Source organism: Eupeodes corollae, chromosome 1 (assembly GCF_945859685.1).
Source record: "Eupeodes corollae chromosome 1, idEupCoro1.1, whole genome shotgun sequence".
NCBI classification, from domain to species: Eukaryota; Metazoa; Arthropoda; class Insecta; order Diptera; family Syrphidae; genus Eupeodes; species Eupeodes corollae.
In genome coordinates, this window is record NC_079147.1 from 164,766,182 (window position 1) to 164,789,049 (window position 22,868).

General features: G+C 34.8%; 2 protein-coding genes across 2 annotated transcripts; one reads left to right on the forward strand and one right to left on the reverse strand.

The window, feature by feature from the left end:
* Positions 1–1,474: 1,474 nt before the first annotated feature.
* LOC129940108 (sugar transporter SWEET1-like) lies at positions 1,475–7,196 on the forward strand. Its single transcript, XM_056048353.1, has 3 exons — positions 1,475–1,833; positions 6,280–6,685; positions 6,751–7,196. Exons 1-3 carry the CDS (start codon positions 1,661–1,663, stop codon positions 6,868–6,870), a joined length of 699 nt encoding a protein of 232 aa, XP_055904328.1. The 5' UTR covers positions 1,475–1,660; the 3' UTR covers positions 6,871–7,196.
* An 84-nt stretch (positions 7,197–7,280) lies between these two features.
* Positions 7,281–17,812, reverse strand: LOC129940107 (DNA-directed RNA polymerase II subunit GRINL1A). The gene is made up of 3 exons (XM_056048351.1): positions 17,566–17,812; positions 16,781–17,495; positions 7,281–7,652 (listed from the first exon to the last, which is right to left on the reverse strand). Exons 1-3 carry the CDS (start codon positions 17,706–17,708, stop codon positions 7,413–7,415), a joined length of 1,098 nt encoding a protein of 365 aa, XP_055904326.1. The 5' UTR covers positions 17,709–17,812; the 3' UTR covers positions 7,281–7,412.
* Positions 17,813–22,868: the final 5,056 nt, after the last annotated feature.

A 22,868-nucleotide genomic window follows, 5' to 3' on the forward strand; every position in this document is an offset into this window, starting at 1 on the left:
TTTTGTTTCTCGATTCTTAATCCATCATCTATAAAATATTTAGAAACAAAAAAGGGCCATACTAATCAAATAGAAACATAGTAAATTTCAAACAGCTGATAAGGAAGATGAATTTTTTGAAGCTCATTTTATGCTATCTTTCGCAAATGAGAAAGGCCCAACTATAATAGACTTAACCGAGCTTAAGCTCTTGATAACTTTTCGTTCGGTTTTGACATAAGCTTACTTTCGGTTAAGTCTATTATATTTGGGCCATTATATGTCACTAACTATAATAGACGTTCTGCTAAGTTTCGTTAAATTTCGCAAACTTTCGCGAAATTACGCAAGGGCCATTTAAATGGCTTGAGCTTAAGCAAATGTCAAATTTGCTTAAGTTAGTTGAATACATTATGGTTATTTTTTGTTTTGACGATAACTTTTGATAACTTTTCGTTCGGTTTTAACATTAGTTTACTTTCGGTTAAGTCTGTTTTAGTTGGGCCATTAGGGTTTCATTTACCAACAGGTTTAAGAGGAGGGCCATTATTCGTTCGAATCTCAAAATTAAGAAAGGTTATTCGAAGGAATACAATTATTATAACGAATAGACTATTCATGTGAATGTCAAAACAAGCATGATCGACTGGTTTTCGAAATAACGAATTTTGGAAAAAAACAATGACATTTTTGATCATCAAACATAATATAAGAGCTTGTGCAGAAAAAAAATATTGAAATCAAAGACACTCTATATAATATGGAGTGTATTTGATTGAATTCGGTTCATTAGTCCTTGAGGAAACTTAAAAGAAAAAAACGGTTCTAATAGAAAACGCCTAACGCGGATCCGCTTAAAAACTAAGCTTCGAAGTTACGCAATTGACAGGACAGATAAACAGACAGGCGGAATCGGGGGACCCACATTCTCGACTTCTCAACCATCGAAATGTCATGTTTGGTTAAAATTTTGAATTTTTACAAATGCAAAAAATAAAAAAGTATTAAATTCATAACATTAAATTAAAATGTGTTTGATATTCAAGATATTTTATTTTTATTAAGAAAATGTGATAAGTCTTTTGCAAAACGTAACAAATCAAAAACCAAAAATAAATCTAAATGTTAAATTCTTAAAGAAAACGTTATTTTATTTTACACGATGCATTTGTTTCTACAAATACCATAACCGAACCCAATCAAACAAGGTTGCTTTAGCGAACCATTTTACATTTTATAGGCACCTCAGGAAAAAACTCTAAATCTCCTTTGTTGTCACTTTTATTCGAAATTAAGATCGCTAGCTTGCGTTAATTTAAATTTGTTTCACTTCTTAAAAGTTTATAATATCTCCTCTAATTTTTCTTTGGCCTTACTGTACTCAAGATCATGCGATTTGTCATCTCTAAAATTTAATTGCTTCGGTCACGATACTCAACTGACATAGTCTCCCACTAGTAGCATAGTAACCTAACTTGACAAGCGCCCACTCCCACCTCCAACCAAAATCAAACACTTGTTGCAGATCAGAGTAGTTGTCAATTCGAAGATAAGCTAGTAGCTTATATAGTGGCAGAGTATATCAGAAACTAATCCCAGTTCAAAAGAAACATCTTGTTGGGTCGAGTGCGGTTGGTTTTTTTACGTTATATTCACAAATCTCAGTAAACAAATCAATAAAATGTTAAACACACTCGGCGACTTGCTTGGTCCATATAGCGAAACTATTGGCGCAGTTGCTGGTATAGTAACCTGCTTACAAGCATTTTCTGGTGGATTTCTAATCAACGATATAAGGAAAAGAGGCTTCGCAGATGGATTCTCAGCAGCTCCCTTTTTGGGGGGTATGGTCATGTAAGAATAAGCCCAACAGAAAAAAACCCTTTTTTTCTGTTTTGTCATTCAATGTTAGGTAACAATTTTGTTTAAGTTGTGATAAGAAAAAAATCTAATCTGAATTCTTTATTTTTACCCAAGGTCACACCATCAATAATAATAATTCTAATAGAATCATGAAATTAAAGTCAATTGAAATTGATCTAACATTCATTATTTTGCATACTGGTTTTGGTTTTATGTTAATAAGAAGTATGCAGGTATTGTAAGGCTTACTATGTCATAGCACAGGGGGACATTATGCTTCCATTGTTTTATATACAACTGGTAGAATGTATAAATTAAATCAACCACGTCAAAAACTTTCTTTGGCATAATTATCTTTACGTTAAGATACATTTTACGGAAAGTTGATGAATTTTATCTTATCAAAAACAATTAAAGAGTAGTGGCTCTAAAAAATATATATTGATAACTGCTTCGTTAGATAAAAATCTAACTTATTCATAAACATCTTACCATGATGTTGAAGATTGATCCAAAATATTTGTCGCTTTGTTTCCCCTCGTCCGTTTTTGTGGGAGAAGGAACAGCATTTCGGGCGGATGGCGGCTTGTGTTGTGTTGTGGCAGGGGTGTTGTGTTCGCTGCTGGCGGTGGTGGGGAAAATATTACTCCTCTTTTCACTTGTAGCACTGCGTTACTCAGAAGCCAAGTGAGCCACACCCGGGGTTTTAAGGTTATTGTTGTGGTCGCTGGATATCGACACCACTGACAGACGCCGCCGGTACTGGGTACCCTGCACCGTAAAGTTACTCCTTCCTCTTGTCTATCCATATTTGGCTTGATTTTCTATGTTCCTTCACATATTTATATTTAATAATAGATATATAATTGGCGGCTTTAATAAAACAACATTGAAATTTCAAATCTAATCAAAACAAAATTAAAAACCAAAACATTAAAGACCGAGAGCTGAGGGTTTATTTTTTTTTGGCGTAAAGGAGTTGATATTAAAGTTGTAGTTAGTCTTGGTAAAGGTGATTACAGAAACGTTCATCTGCCGGCACATAGTGGCCGCTTTCTGGAAAAAGTCCATCAAAAGTAAAACTTTTCCTAAAGTTGAAAATTGGGGAAACCACTTTAAATGCATCGCATCTTGACACCTACGACTCGCTGATCTCAAATATGGTATCGACAGACGTGAATATGGCCGCATTTGTCTTGCACAAGTTTGGCTAGACTTCGAAAGCCAGACCTATGGATATATATTGATTTTAAGACCTCTACATATTAATTGGAATCATACGTATTCGCGACTTCAATCGTAAAAGTTTATTAGTTTGTTTTTTTTTTTAAGTAACCAATCTACGAATTTACATTCAACAGATTTCAAATTAAGTACATGTATAACACAATTCAATTTATAAATACATATAATGTATAAAATTAAAAAAAAAAATGAACTAATTAAAGTGAATAATCGACTTTTAAATAAGTTTCTGGACATTGATATATGTTAATAACTAAACTAGAATCAATTGATAAGAGTGGTCTGGCTCTTAAGAAAATTGGAGGAACATACAGATACAAGCAGTTAAGCAAACTCTCACAATCAATAGTTGAAGTCAAAATATCACGAATGAACATGACACTATACATATACATATTTTTTCTCGACTCAAGAGTTTGTATACCAAGTAATAGACATTTCGAATTATAAGAATGATGGAAACCTTCTACATTGTTTTCGAAGAGCAAATCTGAGAATTTTTGTTTGAACATTTTCAATTCTCTTTTTTTTAAATCAGTTGTAGAGCTCCAAACAACACAGTTATATTCAAGAGAGATTTAATAGTGTAAGAGTCCTTAAATTCCAATGAGTTTCTTTTGATGAATCCAAGTAAATAATTTGCTTTGGATACAATATAATTAATAAGTAAGTTAAATTTCAATTTAAAATCAAATATAACTCCCAAGTCTTTGAACTTTTCAACAACTTGTAACCGAAAATTATTTAATAAATAGTTTGGAATAATATTTAACAAAGTTCTATCGTAGGCCATACAAGCACACTTGTCAACATTTAACAACAAATCATTTGACTTACACCAATCAACAAATTAATTAAGATCATTTTGAAGCAGAAGACAATCATTTAAATTAGAAATTCGAGAAAAGAACTTTATGTCATCCGCATAAGATCATTAATAAAAAGTAAGAATAATAAAAGACCCATATGACTACCTTCTGGAACACCAGAAATTACTTTAATCTCTTTTGAGAAAAAGTCCCCGATCTTTACATAATGTTTTCGACCAAGTAAATATGAAGAAAACCATTGAAGTAGCGGTCCATGGAAGCCATGCGCTTGAAGTTTTTTTATTTTAACCATACTAAAGGCTTTTAAAAAGTCTCTATAAATCACATGAACTTGTTTTCGATTGTCCAGAGTATTAATGACAAAATTTGTGATTTTTACTAGATTAGAATTAGTAGACCTACCTCTCCAAAAACTATGTTGATATTTACTTACATTTTGCTTTATGATAGATTTAAATTTATCTTGAACAAGGCTATCTAAAAGCTTTGGAACAACAGGTAGCTTAGTTATTGGTCTATAGTTCTTTACTAAGTTTTTTGATCCAGATTTAAGAATCGGATCAATGATAGAGACTTTCCATTCATTCAGGAAAATACCATTGGAAATAGATTCATTGAATAGTGGTAATAGCGGAACAGAAATGACGAAAAACCATTGGGAAAAATCCTAATACATATATCTGCAGTTTTTTTAGGTTTAAGTTAAAGCAAATCATCTTCAATATCAGTGAAGTCAAATGATATACTGGAACAATCAAAAATAGATTGCAAGGCATTAATATATTGATAATTTATTGTTGAAGATGTAGAAGAGTTATAAATACTTTCAAGAAACTGTCCACTATTTATTATTACCAAAAAACATAGTTGTTGAAAATCCAGTAGTACTTCGTTTAGTATTTATAATTTTTCAAAAAGATGTTAAAGATTGCTTTAGATTACTTTCAACAAAATGAATATAATTACAATAAAGAAATTTCGAAAGAAAAACAAACTATTTCCTGAGATGAGAAAAAACTGCATAAGAATCATCGGAAGGTTTTTCTTTATATTTTTCAAACGCTGCATTCTTCAAATTTAATATGCGTTTATTATACCAAACCGGATGAGAGCTAACTTTTCTGCTATACAATCTTTTCATGTATATTTTTATCCAGGAACTCATTTGACCAATTAATATTACAAAAACAATTATTCATCAAAGATAAATTATGAAAATTAAATTTATAAACCATTTTAGAACAATTAAATTTTCTAAAATTATCATAATTGTAGTTTTTATGACAAATATCAATAGATTTATGGTGAACAGAATTCAAAAGCAGTGAAACCATTTTTAACTTACATTTTTTAAAAAATCTTTAAATTATTGTACATTATAATTCGTGGTTATTAAAAAACCATTTCAAAAAACATCAACAACACCCGGTTTTTTTTGGTGGTATTTTTTTTTTAAATTTTTTTAGAGGTAATATCTCTCTGTATCCATCTCTGACACGCAATGGTTGAAAGTTGTAAGTCAGTAGGCCCCTTCTAGTTCTCAACGGACTGTTGCGTCACCTAATTTATTTTTATATCTTTCTGTTAACATAAAACAAGAGTGATTTCCCTCAACTGCCAACCCATTTTTTTGAAAGTTTAACTATACTTTGGTATGGAAGAGCTTTCGATTTCGATATGTATATTTTATTGGGCTACGCCTGTTACCCAAAGATTTGCTTAAAAAACCCGCCATTTTTATTTTAATCGCGTGCGTCTGGAATTCAGCCACAGAAGTCCAGGGCTTTCGAAAGCGACTAATCTGAAGTGGTTTCCGAAGAGTCCAAAAACACCAAAATAAACGTGTTGTCGGCGACGTATGCCCGGAAAATCCAGAGCCACGTGGACGTCTGTCTGAACATATTCGCAATAAGGGAGTCGAGTCAACTTCTACAAGACCACATACACTCCTGTCGAAACCATATTTGAGATTGAAAAATTTAAAATTTTTCCTCCCTATTTCAATTTTCCAAAAATGTTGTATTTTTGATGCATTTTTTCTCAGAAACGTGGTCACTATGAGCCGCCGGCAGAAGAACTTTACAACTTTAATAACAACTGGTTTCCTTTCACGCAAAAAATTAAAATCTTAGCCTATTAGCCCTTTTTTCATATATTATTTTTAAAAACTTAGAATCTACTTTTTTGTTATAAGCGTATAATATTGTTTTTGTGTTGGACTAAATATATCTCTTAATTATTTTCAATCTAATTTTGCATGTTCTACTCTTCCCCCCCAGCAAAACAAAATATATTATCTTTATAAAGTTCTAGGTGCCTAAAAGAATATAATAATCAAGTTTATTTTTGTTTTTTTTTTCAGTTCTATTCTTGGATACAAACTTGCATCAATTGTTAACGACACTGCAATGATCCGAACTAACCTCATCGGTCTTGCCATCAATGCAATTTACATGCTTTGCTTCTATGTATATACTTCAGCAGAAACTAGGCCATCAATTCGAAAACAAATTGTATGGGCAAGTGTCTTTTCGGCAACTTGTATTGCATACGCAAGCTTGGAGGATCCCACACAGCTTGAATTTCGCTTTGGCACATTATTAACAACTCTATTAGCATGTTTAGTGGGATCACCAATGTTAGGAGTAGGTGAGATTATCAGAAAGAAAAGTGCAGCAAATCTCCCTTTTCCCATCATTCTATGCGGAACAATGGTTGCAGCTTTATGGCTAACTTATGGGATTTCTTTAAAAAATCAAATTTTAATTGTACGTTTTAAAATTTATAACAACAAAACTGTCCAACTTTAAATGACACCCTTTATATATTTCAGTACCAAAATGCATTCCTGCTGCTATTAAGCGCACCTCAATTGTTTCTATGTTTCATATATCCAGGACCACCCAACAATGATGAGACAGACAGTGAAAAATTACTCAAGAAGAGGAAATAATTAATATATCGTCTTATTTTCTAAATTCTAAATGCACAAAAACTCTTCCAGATTTCTAGATTATATTAAAAATTTCCTAGTATGTAAAATCTTTTATCAAATTAGCTTTGATCGCTACAAAAAGTGCTGACAATAAGAAATAGCCATTACGCCAACATCTGCCATGTTGTTAAAATAAAACAAAATATTTGTGATACCGAATTATATTCTAAAAGCGCCTAGTAATATTGTTCAAAAATAATATCTCCAAGTAGAGAGATATTGTATATTTTTTTCCATTTTGATTGTTAAAAATAAATAATAAAAATATATTTACTATACAAAAATCACTTTTTCTTTTCATCTGGAAATCAATAATTTCCTTAATGGGAGGGCTTAGATAAACCCACTTTTCAGAATTAGGCAAACAGTTGTTTTATCTTTATTTTAATTGTTTAAATGTCTACATTTATTAAAACTATGAATTATTTACATTTTACTTTTAGAAAGTTACTCTGAAGGTACGTATAAGGCTTGTGCACTTCTTTGACAATTTTAACTCTTTATTCAAAAACGGTGTACACAACTCCTCCTGATTTTTCATCATCTAGATCTTCCACTTCATCATTTTCATCAATTTTTTGCACGCCTTCAATATTTATTTGTTGAACCTTTGGATCTCTGTAGGTATTAAATATTGGATTATCTTTACGGACAGCTTCACTCGGTATTTCAATTTTATTGTTTGCTGCTCGTTGTATTTTTGCTGCTAATCGTTCGGCAGCTTGTTTCTCTTGGAGTGCCTAAAAATATCAAACGTTATTAATATTTAAATTTGCTATTCACTAACGATATCCTTATATGTAACTGTATATATTTAAATAAAATGTATGTTCATAATATAGAAGTAGCAAGTGATGGTTAGGTTAGGTAAAAGTGGCTGTCCGTAATGGAGTAGGACACACTTAGACTGAATATTGAGGCTTTCTTGTTAGCTCAATGAATTTAGATCGTTATATTATAAGAATTCTCCTAGGGAATTCTTGTGTTTTTGAACTAGAGCAGGGCATGTACAGAGAAGTTGAAAAACTGTTTCCTCCTCTTTCTCATTATTACAGCTTTTGCAAAAGTCATTTGAGAAAACGCTTAGCCGCAAGGCGTGCTTTACTATAAGACAGTGCTATTTGAGCGCTTTTAATCAAGTGTAGGCCAGATGTTTTCGTGGCCTGACACGTGGTGATATTATTTCACCTGTTTGACCCCTTCATAGCGTCTTGCATTAGCAATAGTTTACATACAGCGATTGGTAGGTCATCCTAAGCCATTCATCTGTCTTACAATTTCCTGAAATTAACTTAAAGTATCCGTAAGGGACCAGTAAGTTAGTTGCAAGTTATGGTTAATAAGGCTAATTTTATGGATTTTTGTCTAGCTTTAAGAAATAGTGAAAAAAAAATTGATTAAAAAAAAAAACAATTTCCTGAAATGTCTACATGGCCCAACACATAGCGAAGCTGAAGCTGAGACAAGATTTTATAGCGACTTTACTATTTCAGAAAGTACGGATATCAGATGTTAATATCAGGTTTTTTTTAAGCCAGGACAAATCTCCCATAATCGCCAAAAGTTCCTGGAACTCGCTACAATAATTGGGAAGCCGGAATTAGAGACTTAAATTCAGTCGTTCAGAGTACACACCTCCACCAACCCCTTCTTTTGTTTTTGAAATATCTGTGTAAAAATGAATTGACTCGTCTTCGAGGAATTTCCTATCCCCCCAGAAAGATCTGGGAGGTATAGAAGTCTAGAAATATCTGTCGAATTGCAGTTGGGGGATAGTGTAGCCTGTGTGCTTCGGAATTAATTCTAAATACCTAAGAATTACGGAGTGGCCAATGTTGTTGTTAGTCCACTGCGCCGAAGCTTTGAGGCGAATAGCAGAGCTTGCAGCTATTTGTTTGCTAAAAATGTCAAGAGGTGTTAGGTAGAGCGATCCGCTTATACATAGGCAAGCTGAATGTTGAACTTTATTTAATTTATCCCTGTTTATACGTTTCTCTAAAGCAGTCCAACGTACATTAAAATCGGTCCGATTACCGATGTGTATAGCTAATGCGTGATTCTGGGTTGTAAGCCCCATTTATTACCGATAGCTTTTTTGCAAGAAAAGAGAGCTACAGTAGCTTTTTTGACTCTTTCCTGTACGTTGCGTTTCCAATTTAGTTTCTATCTAAGACAAGGCCATGGTATTTAGTCTTGTCTGAGAATTTGAATTGGATTCTTTTAATATAGGTAGGGTTGACAAATGGAATTTTGTATCTCCTAGAAAATAAGACTAAATCGGTTTTGTGTGGGTCAACACCCAGTCCCCACCTATCAGCCCAAAGTATTAGTCTGTCTAAAGCATTTTGTAAGAGTTCTTTTAAGATGTTAAGATGCTTTCCTGAAACTGCTATAGCAACGTCGTCCGCATAGGCTATCACTCTGAAACCCTCCGCATCCAGACTAGTTAGGATTTCATTTACCACTATGTTCCAGAGGAGATGGGATATAACACCACCTTGCGGTGTCCCTCTACTAACGAATCGTCTACCAGAAGAGTTGCCCAGTTTTGAGTTAATAATTCTGCTAGTCAGCTTTAAATGAATTAACTCGCGAAGCGAACTCTCTACATTTAGAGATGTCAGTGCAGATGTGATTGCAGATGTGTCCACGTTGTTAAAGGCACCTTCGATGTCAAGGAAAGCAACCATAGTGAACTCTTTATGATGGAGGGAATATTCGATGGTGCGTACTAAAGTGTGTAACGCTGTTTCCACCGATTAACCCTTACAGTAGGCATGTTGAGACGAAGACAGAAGTCTTGTATCGATACGTGCCCTTAAATGGATATCATTCAATCTTTCCAAGGTCTTAAGAAGGAATGATAGACTTATAGGTCGTAGACCTTTAGGATTGACTTGGGAGTATTTACCTGCTTAAGGTATAAAAACAACTTTAACTTCTCTTCATGCCGAGGGAACATGGACCAGGTAAAGACAGCTGGTAAAAATTGCCTCAAGGATTGGTGCAATTATATCAGAAGTCTTTTGTAATTCGGCTGGTATTATTCCATCTGGTCCTGTAGATTTAAAAGGTTTGAAGCTGTTAAGAGCCCATTGTAGCTTATCCCTTGTGATCAGACCTTGTGGATATGTTGTATTTGAACTTGAACGTTGCAAGTTTCGGTAAGAGAACTACCAGGAAAGTGAGTGTCCAATAGTAAGTTCAGCGATTGATTACTTGAATTTGTCCAGGAGCCGTCTGCATTTTTCAAGCAGCTTGGCATAGCTGGACTAGTTGAAAGAAGTTTCCGTAACCTAGAGGCTTCAGAAGTTTCATCTATCGTGCCACAGAAGGATCGCTTAGATTTCCTTAGGGCCTTCTTGTAAATTCGTACAGATTTTTTGTAAGATTCCCAGTGAGATGCTGGTCTTGCGGCTTTGGCTCGGTTGAAGAGTTTCCTGCATTCTTTTCTGAGCGAGTCAAGCTCTGAGGCTCACCATTGTGGTTTCCTCTTTTCTCTTATGTGTATAAGTCGGCAAGCAATTTCCAGCGATCTGTTCATAGCTGAGGTGAGGTCATTGATTTTGTTGTCAAGTTCGTGAGCGTTAGAGGAAGGACTAGATAGTCCAGGTTTTAGTAAACTTTGTGTTCCTGTATGAAGCCCAGTTAGTTTTCCGATAATTTCGAAAAGTCAATGGACTCGGTTTTTCATTCACATTGATATTGAGCTGGATATATCTAAGATCAGAGAACAAGTGTTCTTTGAGGACTTTCCAGTCCAAGATCATATGGTGTATAGTATCTGAGACAAGAGTTATGTCTAGGACTTCTTGTCGAGTTTTAGTGATGGAGGTTGGTTTGTTTTCGACATTTCAACGGAACGGAGAATAAAATGAAGCTTTTTTTTCTGTTACTGTTTACCAACTTTATTTTGTTTTCTATATAATTCTTGTATCGATTCATTTATTTTGAGTTGGTGGATTTGGGGGCCAAATAATTGGGGGCCCTGTTCCCTGGGCCCTGGCCCATGCCAAAAGACTCCACTGGGTAAAGTATTAGGGTCTTAAGACATTTTCCTGAAACCGCTATAGCAACGTCGTCCGCATAGGCAATCCCTCTGAAACCTTCCGGATCTAGTACCAGTTAGGATTTCATTTACAACCAGGTTCTAGAGTAGAGGGGATAGGACACCACCCTGCGGTGTCCTTCCACTAACTAATCTTCTAGCAGGGAGTTGCCCAGTTTTGAGTTAATTATTCTGCTAGTCATTATATGAATTATATTATATCCCCAAGCGAACCCGAACATGTGACTACGTTGCTAAAACCGCCTTCAATGTCAAGGACAGCAACCATAGTGAACACTCTATGATGGAGGGAATATTCGATGGTGTGTAACGCCCGTGCCGTTTCCATAAAATTGCCTTCACATTAGGCATGTTGAGACAAAGACATAAGTCTTGTATCAATACTTGCCCTTAAATGAATACTAAGCAATCTTTCTAAGGTATGATGATAGACTTAAGCAAGTTATACGTGATTATTTATGTGAAATACACCCAAACGTCAAATGTTTGTCTGCACTTCATGGGAAATTTTAGAGTTTCTTTTTTTTTAGTTTTAGACCAACTCTATTTGATACACAGTCAGACAACGCGTTAAAATTATTCAGACTTATTATACAACTTCGTGATTTTTTCGGTTAATTTAATCGTCTAAATGTGCGTACAAAATTAGAGCAAACCGGGTCTGTAGGAGATGTGAAAGCACCAGTGTATGCTCGTACTGCAAAAACCCACCCCATATCATGGCCATGCCCAAGAAATGCTCTCACACTCATAGTTGATGAAAATAATGCAAAAAGACTTGCATTATGCAAGAAGACTTACAATATGCAAGAAAGCTCACCTTAGTCGATTCGTCAGAATTGCCGCATTCGAGCGAATGACATTTACCTCAGGAAACTGTGGACATTTATACCACTCTGTTTAACAACGTTCTGATTAATGCATATTATCCGGTCCATTGAAAAACAGCTGTGGTACATCCTCTCCCGAAAAAGGGGAAGTACAACTCCTATCCGGCGAATCTCCGGTCGATAAGTCTGGTGCCGAGTATCAGTAAGGTATTCGAGAAGGTTATAAATAGAGCTCTGTCCAAGTGGGCTGAGAACAACAAAATAATTTAGGATAATCAGTTCGGCTTTAAGGAGGGACATGACACTATTCATGCTACGTCTAAGCTTGTTTCTGATATCCAGTGGAACAAATCTAAAAGACAATATACGGGTGATTGTCTGGTTGACTTGGAGAAGGCCTTCGACACTGTATGTTTAGAGCGTCTGTGTCTAAAGTTAAACAGACTTGGCATAAGTAAACCACTATTGTATATGCTTTATGACATGCTTAATGGTAGACGGTTTACTAAAAATGGTCTTCAACAGGGAGCAGTTAACTAGCCGATCTTGTTCAGCATTTACACCAGTGATCTGATAGAAAGTCCGACTCAGGCAATAGCGTACGCCGACGACCTTATTGCGTGCAGAACGGCCCCACATTTGGGCTTATCAAGACACTTTTACAGGGTGACTTCAACAAGATTCAGCAATATTGCGATGACTGGAAGTTGAAAATAAACATTCAGAAATGCGAAAATATTTTGTTCAGGACTCCGCTGCATGGAGCTTAATTTAGTGATAGTTGGGCAAAATCGACAGCCACTGCCGAATAAAAGTGTAGTAAAGTATCTTGGCATTTGGTTGTATCAGTACTTCTATTTCGACAGACATATGAGTAGTAGTATGGCAAGAGCTAGGGGAGCCTTTGCCGGTTGTTTTTTAGCAGCCGTCTTGACAGCAAGGTGGTGATTTGCTACATGGCCCTTATCCAGCCGATGATTGCTTATGGGTGCCCTGTACGATTTAACGTTACCCCATCTCAAATGGAAAAGGTTTGGGTGATTGAGAGACAATGTCTGCGACGTTGCTTTGGACTACACAGAACACCAATGTCGGAGTAGAAACATTACTATTAAAACCAGGTTCTATACAACAGAGCCAACAGAAACAAAATAGATAATTTCTTGCTGAAGCTTGGTAGGGGCACATTGCGACAGCGATGTCGTCGTCTAATAGCTTCATTTTTGGGACTTACTACCCCAACAATGAGTACCTACCACGAAAGTGCACGTTTAATTGGCAACATTTCGCCCGAAGCTTTCCTCTTTAGACAATCGAGGGCTGATACAGGATAGGGAGGCGGTTCTGCTAATTTCCGATAGGGACCGAAGAGATAGGGTGAGGCAGGAGAACCAGTTTTGGTGGCTTCAAATTGAGAATATCATTTAAAGTTGTCTAGGGCGATTGGTCTTGGCCTCTTATTGTTTTTTTTTTTTTTTGTTTATTCTCCATAAAGAGCAATACCCAACACCCTTTTGCATGTGTTCGAACGAATTTTCGTAGCACTTTTTCAACTCAGATTGAGGTACAGTTTTTAAATACATACATAGTTTTTGAATGCATAAACGACTTCTTCGGGGGTAGGAAAACGTTTCCCGCGCATTTGTTTTTCAATGTGCGGGAATAAAAAGAAGTCATTGGGTACCAAAAGCTATAAGGAGGTAAGATGTCTGGATCTAAACATTTATGGCAAGAAATTCCGCATATTGGCAATATATAACGTATATAAATTGTAACCAAAGGGATGCGGATTTTGAAAAAACTAGGAGTTTATTACATCGGTAAACCTGGTTGAAAATTTGCTGCTAGTTGGAGATTTAAATGCCAAGATCTGTAACAAAGGAGGAACGGAAAATGATCGAATTGGTATGAGCAGGAAAACGAAAGATGCAACGAAGAATGGAAGGAGTGCAAAGTTATTGGATCTATGCAATTCTTTCGGTCTCCGGATCCAATTCGGTACCAGTGAGGGAGACAACCAAAGTGAATTCACATTTGTTGGGAAACATGGTTGCTCTGTTGTAGATTATAGCTTGGAAAGATGTAAATGGAGCTCACTTATAACTGACTTTGAAGTTCAAAAAAAAAAAACTATTCAGATCATATATTAAACACAATCAAATTTATAAAGCGGTTTGTAAGGAAAAAAGAGTAAACTATTATGAAGCTGAGGCAGAAAAGCTAGCTACATAGATGTATTAGTCCCTCTGAATTTTGGATCTTGGAACGAAAACTAAATGGATCGAAGTATATTATCCGTCGTGGATTGGATACTTCTACTCTAAGAAATCATTTTAATCAACTGCTGAACCCAGCAATGTTGGACCCAGTCATGATCTACTATGCCCAACCCTATATTCATGACGAGATTTTAGACAATGCAATTTCCAAGCATAGGTCAACGATGATGGAATAGCGGATACCAGCGGAATTCTACAGATATGGCACTGACGAACTGATTAAGTACCTGGCAAACATATATAATCAAGTTTTTAAAATTGGAATCATCCCTCAGCAGTTTGAAGATGCTTTGATTTTTCTGATACACAAAAATGGCAACATTGAAGATTCAGCCAACTATAAAGGAATCTCGTTTTTGAACGCTTCCTATAAAATATTTACTGGGATTCTACTAAAGCGGCTGAACACGTGGATAGACTCGAATAATCTATTATGTGAGTCTCAAGCCGGATTCAGGTCGGGTCACTCGACTATCGATCATATATTCGTTTTAAGGAGCATTGCCGAGTCTTTTTTGGAAAAAAATAAAAAGCTGTACACTTTTTTTGTTGATCTTAAAGTTGCATTTGACTCAGTTGATCGAAACGCATTGATGTTCAAATTGTTTGGATAAGGGATGTGGTTTAAGTTTGGAAGAGTTATTCAGAACTTGTACGCAGACATGAGAGCAGCGGTATGGAATGGAAAGCAGGTATCTGAATGGTTTCAGACGCAGTCGGGAGTAAGACAGGGCTATGCATTCAGTCATAGCGTGTTCGCACTATTTATAAATGACATCACTGACGCATTACCAGGAGGTGTTAGATTTGCGAGGTCATTTAAGCCTTACTCTTCGCAGATGATATATTCTTGCTGGCAAATTCACGGCAATCCTTACAGCTTATGATAAATCGACTTTCGAAATATTGTAGACGATTGAGCTTGGTAGTGAACCTAAACAAGTCGAAAGTGATTGTTATCAAGAAAGGTAGAGGAAGGTTAAGCGCAAGTGAACAATGGTACTTCAACAATGAGAACATAGAAAAAGTGAAAGAATACAAATACTTAGGAGTATAATTTACCCAAAACTTAAGTATGGAAAAACACCTCAACGAAAAACTTCTTAAGGCTAAAACCGCGATTAACGTGGCATGGAAAGAATGTTTCAACAACAAAAAACTGCGCATAGCAATTCAATCCTATTTTACGCAGCAAATATGGGTAGCAAAGAAATTTGAGACTGTGGAAAAACTCCTGAGATTTTATTTAAAACGAACATTCCGCCTTCCTTCATGCACCCCAAACAACATAATAATGCTAGAAACAGGCTTATCTCCACTCTTCATAAAAACGTTCAAGCTGGAAGTCGATTACATTCTGAAAGTACAGAATATGCAAAACAATCTTTTGCATATTCGTTCCAGTTGTTGGGCTGCATTTGCCTGTCGACATTCCTCATCAAACCAGGGGTTCCTTGTTGTTGGCTGCATAACCCAGCACATCAGAGGCGGCTTCTCGGATTGCATAATGGCAATGTTGCCACTTGTTTTCGATACATTGTGTTGGCGGCAGGGAACTTACTTGTGACTCGGTGGGAGAAGGATTTGGCGATTCTTGAGATTGTAGCCGGTTGATGTTGCACAATATAAACCTGCAAAAACGATACTGAGGATATTTAGGGACCACTTCTGAGACGGCGACGACGAATTCCAATGTCAGGCAGGATGATCCATTCAATATAGGCGATGAAAGCCAACAATCTTGTCTTCCCGACTTAGATGAAGTAAATATTGCCATATCCAAGCAGAAGTCTAACAAAGCCGCAGGGTAGATGGCTTGAATGCCAAGCTCTTTAAAGCAGTTGCTGATAATTTGGTTGGGAGCATGTACCAACTTATTTGTAAGATATGATCGGAATAAAGCATACCCATTGAATGGAACCTCAGTATTCTTTCCCCGATTCTGCCAAAAAGGAGGCCCACCAACTATAGAGGAATCAGTTTACTTAACATTGCTTACAAAATCTTCTAGTATTGAGGCAGAGGGATTAACGGTTAATGAGGGCAAAAAAGAGAGTACATGCTGTCATAAATAAAGGACCAACAAAACCGACGTCTCGGTCAAAACGTCGTTATCGACAGACGTAACTTTGATGAAATTAAGGACTTCGTCGTGTCACTATATAAGACCCTTATCATCCCCTTCCTGCTACACGGTGCAGAAGCAGACTATGACAAAAGCGGATGAAAGCACCTTGGGTCGTTTCGAGAGAAAAGTTCTTTACATGATCTAAAGTCTGGTATGCATAGAGGGGGAGTGGTGAAGAAGATTAAATGACGAGCTTTACGGACTTTACAGCGGCTTAGATGGCGGTCACGTAGAGCGCATGTAAGTCAATGTTCCGGCCCGGAAATTCTTCGAATCCGCACGCACAGACCAGCGCTTAGAGGAAGATCCTTGAACAGGTGCTGCGCACAAGTGGAAAGTGACCTCATCCAACTTAGAGTCACCACCTGGAGACATCTAGGTAGGAACCGAAGTAGATGGAGGAGGCCTTAGTTCACACAGGACTGTAGCCCCCTAAAGTAAAGTAGGTATATCGCTATCATCAAATCATCTTTTTTTTGAACGAGCGACACAGAATAATTCTAAAAACAACCCCACTTACGTTCATAAGTGCTGAATATAAAAATGCCATGTAAACATTTACCTTTAGCTTTTCCAAATATGCCTTCTGTATTTCGACTGAATCAGTTAACGACAACATCTTAGTAGCACCATGTTGGATCAAAGGAGGTGTTGCAGCGGTGTTTTCCCAGTTTTTACCTTTTTTTCGAAGCTTTTCCTTTTCTGGATCATGAACATTCGAAATTGTAGTTTGGTATGGTTTAAACTTTTCTTTGATTGCTGGACGATCAACTCCTTTTTCCACCAAATACTCTAAATGTGCATCTTTCTGCAGGTCTTGTGAATGTAATTTGTTCTCACGATTTTGGCTTAAAAGAGGTTTTAACTTTTCAAGTTTTTCATTGACATCTATGTTCACTATTTTTGCATCGACTACCGAATCTAGTTTTTCATTCGTAAAAGAATTGATTTCTTCAATATCTTCTGGTGTGATTAAAGACTCTTCGGGTGGAATATTTACGACTTTCTTTTCGTGCATTGTACGTTGAGCTATAATTCTCAATGGATCCAATTCAGCTTCATCGTCACTATCAATCACGTCCAGAATTGGATCACCATTAAGATTGCCATTCCATTCCATGTTGATGAGTTTTTCCTCACCTTTGGCTGTGATGTTCATTTCGGAGAACTTTTCTGCTGCATCGTTTATGTCGGACCGCCTTTCTAGTTCCTTGCAAACTTTTTGTAAAAAATCTTTTATACGTTGTCCTTTATCGGGAAGTATGTTTAAATTAGGTCTGATAAAACAAATATACAGAAGGATGTATTTTCAGTAAGAATTTATATAAATAAAAAATAAAAACTCACATTCTAGAAATTAACTTCTCTTCGCGGGCTTTTATTTCCACAAGTTGCATTCGATCAAGTTTTGTGAGATCTTGAATGTAATGATCAGATTTTAAAGCGGGCGCTTTTCCGGGTATTCTGTTTAAAGTTGGTCGGGCAATCATTTTGTAACTAAGAAATGTTTAAAACAAAATTAAAATACTAATTGTTGTGAAATGTGTTTACAATTTATATCAAGTTCGGCATTTTAGCTGACGTTTGGTTTGTATGAAAAATAAAATTGACATCTAGGATCTGTTCGCTATGTAAATTTAATTGTGGTCAGTTTATATTTTTTAAGATTTTTAGAATATAAACTGACCAAATAAGATCCCCTACCATGGTAGAAATGTTTAAATTGTCTTGTGATTCCCTACGCTCTGGCTGTCATAGAAAGTATAAGTTATACGCGTTTTTTAAGCTCAAAGCAGAGAGCACTCGGGTTGTGTACCCTTTTTTAATTAGAGCTAGCTCCAAACATGCTTTACGAGCTCTAATAGAGTAAAAAGCTGAGCGTGTCTGACTTCAATTCAAAACTAATCGTATTGCGTTAATGGATATTTTATTATATTTTAAATTATTTATTTTTTGTGTATCAAAACAACATTTGTATTTTACTTCTATAACTTTCTTACTAAAAGTACTACTTTTGACTGAGAACTGGACCAAAAACAAAATATGAATCGGAATTTCAGCCTTTTCCAAAAACGCAGCACAAATTCATCAACTTTTGACCAACTGACGATCCAGGGGGGTCATATGAGCCATACAACTTTTACAGTTAAGTTGCATAAGAAAAGATTTCATCCATAGATTTATTAGTTATTTAACGATATTCACCAAAAAGTAGTTTGCTGTCAAAAACAACTAAAATGTTTGTTTTCACTCAATTTAGAATTTGAAAAAACTTTAGTAGGAGCAAAAATGTAGGTTCTTAAGAAGAAACCTTGAATAAGAGATCATCAATTTTATATTTAGTTGCCTTTAAATTTCTTAAACTTCAATTTTATTACTAAATTTTTTTGACACACATAAATAGTGAGCATTGAAGTGATTTTTACTGGAGCCATATAGGAACTATATGGCAAGTTTTGCTTTCGTAATCCATTTCGAACTAAAGCTTTTAATCAAATATGACATTACGAAGGTAGAGAATTCGTAAAAAGTGCGTACCCCGATTCCATCCGCCTGTTTGTCTTTCCTGGCTCCTACAGTCCAAACAATTGTGTTGCTGTTGATTGAAACTAAGGTTTTCAGCCGATTAGCGTAAGGCGTATTTTCATTTTATTAATACGAAAAATAACAGCAGTCCCCATACAAATTTGTTGGTTAAAACATGTGATTATTTTTCTTAAACTTTCTCTAAATTTTGTGTTCTTAATTTGGATTTTTTCTACAAGAAAAACAAATTTTGGTATTGCTCCAGAAGGGTACCCCTCAAAAACCTTTTTTTTGTTTTTAAGTTTTCTCAAGAACTAATGGACCGATTTCAATAATCTTCTCTTTCTATGCAAGCTCTTTTTGATGATCAAATTGATGATGACTTTTTATGATCAAAAATGTTTTTTTTTTTTTTAATATTAATTTTGTTTGACGAAATTTATATGTAAAATATACATGTATTATAAGCTCTTTAATTAATGCTTACCAAAAATATTTTTAGTAAAAAATTTAAAATTTTAATATAGATTTTAATAAAGGAAATATTTTTAAACAGACTTTTTGGAAGAAATTAGGAAGTTTTAGCGACCCAGTCGTGCATTTTATTTATTTTAAAATTTGTTTTCTGTTGAATACAAAAGATCTTAAAAGATTTAAAAAATTAAATAAATTAACTTTTGAAGTGAATTTGCCTTGGATGCTCTAGAACTAATATTTAAACACGAATTTCAATAATAAAAATGTCCCAAAAACAGCGAAAGTTAAAATTTTGTTAAACTAATGGCTAATTGAAAAACACAATAAACGGGTCATTTTTATTGATATACAAGCTTTGAATCTCTTGAAATTTGAAGTGAAAAGAGATTCTGAAATTTGTAATTTGTGAGTGCCACACAAACGTTTCTTCCCAACTTATTTGTTTACCTTAATTTGTTTTAATTTAATTCTTTAGAGAAATTATGTACTTAAAAGAACCTATTTACTTAAATTCAAGAACCAAACATTTTTCTACCTAAAATTCTAAAGTTTTGTTGACTCCTTTAAGATCAAAATGGGAGTAAGCTGAATGATAGCGATAGTAATAATAAACTCCCGAACATAGAGTTCGAAAAAAACTTCGTCAAAATAGACCGACATTTCTTCATATCAGATCCTCTCTCATTTTCTGGATTTTTGAATATTTTAGCGTTCTTAGCATAAATAGAAATGGATACAAGAAACGCATATTTTATTTTTGGAAAAAAGCTACGTTTCAAAACAATTTCTACATTTCTGCGTGAAATACAGCAAAAACCCTCTAAGCTATTGTTGTTTAGCACTTAAATATGGCATATTTAGAAAACTTTTGGAATCTGGGAATGCTTTCATATGAAGGGAGTCATCCAAATTAGATAGTTAGGCCATACCTTGCTGTACAACAGTGTTCTAAAATAATTTGATAACTAAAGTTGGCATTTTAGCAATTGAAATGTGTAAAGGTAAGGTTAATATCTCGTGCACATTATGTTATTTAAACATTTTTAAGCGGAAATTAAAAACTCATCTAAGTGTCTGACCATAATGAAAAGTCTGGATCTGGATCTGCCCTTGGTTTGATATGAAAGAGATAGATTGCGAATTCTAAAACTATTGACAATCTAGTTCTAATGTGTATTTTGTTCAAACAATCGGATAGGATCAAACTCTGCTTACAGTGTACTCGACGTGTCCAAGCTCTGCTAATAGCCTAAAAAGAAAAACCCTTTATAAAAATATGGGTTGACTATGTCTGCAGCCTACTTGTCGGATTCTATTATCGGTGTAATTAATTTATTTCGGTATTTTTTTGGAGAAAAATACATATGCTATAAGAGGTTTCCAACCACTGTCACCTTTCAAAATATTGATTAATTGTCGATAAACACTCCTTGATGTTGACAAAAAAAACACTTTGCATACAAATCTGATATAACCCCAGACTTTGTATGGATTTCATAATTAGGTGTGTTCTAAGGTAGCCTAAAAATTCGTTTAAAAAAGTATCTTTGAATATTTTCTAGTTCTTATAAATAATCATAATCGCATATTTCATTACCATAGCGGTAATTTATTGTGGAGTTGAAGACTTTAAATTTGGAAACTACATCAAGATATGTTTTTTTGTCTAAAACAAATTAGACCACACGCTTTTAAATTAACTATTGCAACTTTCGGCTTTTCTTTAGCATGTGCATGAACATCTAAGTTATATGTAAGTATCTAACCAAAAAATTTAAATTTATTTACAAAATCATCACCAAGAGGCAAATTGCGACGAGAAAGCTCTGAAAACCATAATTTTAGACTTCGAGGTATATGTCTTGAGCTCCTAACTATCACAGTAATTTGAAAGCTTTTTGATTTGAAGATGTAGAGGAGAGTAAACGGATTATATGACAAGATCGTCTGCATTAAGGAGGACCTCAATATCAACATCTCTTTCTTAAGGAAAAAGACCGCCTGTTCGACATTTGAAGTCTCTCGAATTGAGCTATCTTGCTCTCAAGCATCTTCTCATGTATTTTTATGAATATGGTTGTAAACCTAGTACTGAAAGCTTCGAAATCAATGATTGACTGTTTCGAATGTTGCTTTCAGGTCTACAAAAAAAGTATACAGGCATTTCTTTGGTATCAATAAATCGCATGGCCGCAATACTTAACAGAAATATTTAATCAATAGTTGATAGGTTCGAACAGAAGCCAGGTTAGTAGCAACTGATCATATTGTTTTGTCCAACCCAATTCGTTAGCCTAAGTTAATAATTCTTAAATTTCTGTATTCTCAGAAATAAAAACAAAATTCCTAGTTTAGGTATTAGAAACTCTACCCCCGTAGTGATGACTTTTTGTAACATCCAAACAAAATTCTTAAAAGAAAAACTTTTTATATAATAACAAATTCCTTAAAACCAATTTTGCCGTTGGAATTGTTTTAAAAATGGAAACTCAATAACAATGGCGTAAAACTAAAATTATTAATGATTCAATTTCTCTAGTATTTTCTTTTGTCACACAATTCATAAAAGAAGACGAGAAATACCAAGATAGTTGAGAATAACTATCAAAAACACTCTATAAATATAATACCCTATATTTATTTAAATCTGTTAATATTTCATTTTCCTGCTCTGTCAATCTTACCGAGAAAATTCTCAGGAATCTTGTGCAACTATTCCGTTCTTTGCTTCAAATTCTTGAGATTAATTTACTTTCTCTGCAGAAAAAAGTAAATACTTAATACTTCTTTTAACGTAGACACAAATTATTAGAAAATCAGCAATGATGGTTCTTAATGCCAATTATAGAATCTGGTGAATGAGCCGCAAATGGATTGGGATTGATTTTTACTGCTTGAACAGAATGGTGTAGCTGTAGCTGTTGCATGTAGCACTGTCAAAGTTAAAAGATACGAAAATAGTATGCTTCGACACAATGAGAAGCTGTAGCTGTAGCAGTAGCTGCAGCGCAAGTTGACTCAACTTTAACTTTTGGCGACGCTGCAAGCTACATTTGAGATGACAGATGGGGGAAACCCATTTCATTCTTTCACTTTTCACTTTTTTTTGGGAGCGTTCAATGCATTTGAGAATTTTTTCTGGTTTTGTAACTTTTTTATAGTATACTACCATACAAATTCAGTTCAAATATAAATTTCATATGCGTTGAACATGCCCGAATAAATTTCCTGCGCTACACCATTGTGGGCGACCTTTGCTACATTAGGGAGCGTTTTTATTGACAGCTTATACTACAGCGATTTTTTTAGCTACAGCTGCATCTCATTCTGCTCAAGCAGTTAACATTTTAAATTAGGAAATGTCAAAACTGACATCCATTGATTCACTCAGCAGCATACTCATCAGCTTTTATAGTTTTTGTGATTATTTGAAGCTACACAAATATACTTTAGATTTATTGTTTGAATAGCATTGAGTGCTACACACTTATATCTAATAATTTATCGTATTATACATTTTTTTCGTTTTAAACTTAAAAAAACTGTCAAAAGTTGATTTATAATTTTTTTCAATTGCACTATACAATTTAGCTGTCAAACAGAATTATGCATGTTTGGAAACTTGAAATTTTCTTTCAACTTTATCC